Below are 2,132 nucleotides of genomic sequence, written 5' to 3' on the forward strand. Positions count from 1 at the left end.
GATCTCACTTTCCTGAATTCCTTTCCCATAGTCCCTCCAGGATTCCAACTCTGGAATCCCAGGGCCCTGGCTGTACGGTCTAATCTTCCATGGGAACTCCTTCCATCCATCGTTTGGAGTACGGGTACAAGTCAGATACTTTCTGACCCCCCAGTCCTTGGCCCCACAGTCAGCTTCCTTCCCCTGAGGGTGGGGAAGTGCAGCCTTCACTGGGGCTCACTGCAGTTCATCAGGGGGTCCAGAGATGAGGCTGACAGCACGTTAAATGTCTCTTAGACCCTGCTCCCCCTTTCCAAATAATGGCTTCTCCTTCAGTCCCCCTCACAGTGATCAGCCATAACTGGGGACTTGCCATGAACCAATGCCCCCAGATACCTACCTGTGGACTTTAGACCAAAGGCCAACATTCCAGGGTGAGCCCCCAGGCCTCAAGCCCCTCAGGCCACCCTAGACCACCGGGTAGCAGACAGAGATAGCTTTTCCTTTTTATTTGACTGCTTCTGATGGCCTCGTCCAGATCACAGATGTGGGGCATCAGCACAGGCAGGGCAAGGGAAGCCCACACTGCTATCACAACACACCAGGTGCCACTCCCACGTACAAATACCCCTCCCCAAAAGGCCCCATTCTTTGACAAAGTTGTAAGAAAAAAAATGACTCAGATACAGGAATGCAAAGGTCATTTGACAGTAAGAGTTCATCAAGTCCAAAAGTAAAAGCAGAGTCCTGCTTCTTTGTCATCAGAGCTGTCTGGAAGCGCAGCCCCAGGCTCCAGTTTCTTTCCTCTGGCAAATTGCCTCCTTGCCCCCATCTGCCCTCAGCCCATTTGTTCTCCACCAGGTTTTTTCTTTTGTTTGTGATTGTTGGTTTGTTTTGTTGTTTTTTTGTTTTGTTTTGTTTTGTTTTTCCTTTCCAGTCTTCCTTTTGTAGTGACCCAGTCATTGGCTCCTTCCAGGCCAGTGCGCCATCCAGGCCCTTGGGTGAGCAGCGGTCGGGTCAGAGGTGCTGATAGCCCAGCCCCGGGCCCGCGCGCAGATAGCTCCGCGACCAAGGCAGCAGCCCCGCAGAAGGAGCCCCCGGACACCGGCGCCAGCTCCCCGCAGAGGTCTGGGATGAGCCCTGCGTCTCGGCCACCGCCCTGTGCCGTTCCAGGTGCGTGTGCGGGGAGCACGAGGGGCAGCGCGGCGCCAAGGGGCCCGCGGTGTCCCGGCGCGCGAGGCTGGGCCCGGCGGGCGGTGGCGCGAGCTGCAGTGGGCTGGACACCGCGTCCCCGGCGCCCCCAGCGCGCTGTGCCTGGCGGTGGCACTCCAGGTGCCCGCAGGGCCAGCGGGGCGCGGGGCTCGCGCGCAGGACTAGGGATAGCGCGGTGATGCGGTGGATGGCTCTGCGCAACGTGGCGATCTTGGAGAGCCTCTTGCCCCCCAGGTCGTGCCGCAGCGCCCGGCGCAGCGCGTTAAAAGCTTCATTGTAGTCCAGGATGCGCTTGCGCTCGCGCACATTGGCCGCCATGCGCCGCGCCTTGGACCGCACCGGCCGGGCCCGCTTTCTGCCTCCTGCCACCTCCTCTGCCTCGTCCAGGCTGCGGGGGCCGCCCTTCTCCCTCAGCACCCCAAAATTCCTCGCGGCCTCCAGGCAAGAGACCTCCAAGTCTTTGGCAGGGCTCTGGACCCCCTTCAGGTCCCTGAGGCCTGGTCCTGGCGCTCCTTGGTGCATGGCCTTCTCCCAGGCCCCGCTGCTCAGACTCCAGCTAGTGAGGCTGCTGGTCCACCTCCTAAGCTTTGGCTTCTGCGGGCTGGACACTCCCAGAGAGGCACTTTCTAGCTGGGCTTTATGACACCACGTGGCTCCCAGCCCTCCCCATCCATCCATCTCCCTCCTCCTGCTTTATTACCTGCCTCCAGGTAGGTTGGCGAGGGAGGAAGGGAGAGGAAGGAAGCAAGCAAGGGAGGAAGCATGCAGATTCTTGTAGGAGAGGACAGGCAGCCCAGTCACGCCCTGGGCAGTGCTCCAGCCACCATGCAGAACTTGCTCAGCCTCACTCTGGGCCTCACTGTGTGGCTGGGTTCCACATTCTTTATCCAGACCCCCGCCAGAGTGTCAAAGTTGGCCTCTGGGAGGGAGAGCTGATAGGC

The 2,132-nt window shown here is 60.0% G+C and overlaps 1 protein-coding gene across 1 annotated transcript; it reads right to left on the minus strand.

Moving 5' to 3' along the window:
- Window positions 1-996: 996 nt before the first annotated feature.
- BHLHA9 (basic helix-loop-helix family member a9) lies at window positions 997-1,713 on the minus strand. Its single transcript, XM_037493203.2, has one exon. It carries the CDS (start codon window positions 1,711-1,713, stop codon window positions 997-999), a length of 717 nt encoding a protein of 238 aa, XP_037349100.2.
- Between the last annotated feature and the right edge of the window lie 419 nt (window positions 1,714-2,132).

The sequence above is a fragment of the Talpa occidentalis genome, unplaced genomic scaffold (genome assembly GCF_014898055.3).
Source record: "Talpa occidentalis isolate TD23 unplaced genomic scaffold, MPIMG_talOcc4v2.1 talOcc4.7, whole genome shotgun sequence".
In the NCBI taxonomy this organism is placed as follows: domain Eukaryota; kingdom Metazoa; phylum Chordata; class Mammalia; order Eulipotyphla; family Talpidae; genus Talpa; species Talpa occidentalis.

Bases quoted from the DNA above. Each gene is read 5' to 3' on its own strand.
- BHLHA9 (XM_037493203.2), bottom strand. From the start codon at position 1,713: ATGCACCAAGGAGCGCCAGGACCAGGCCTCAGGGACCTGAAGGGGGTC.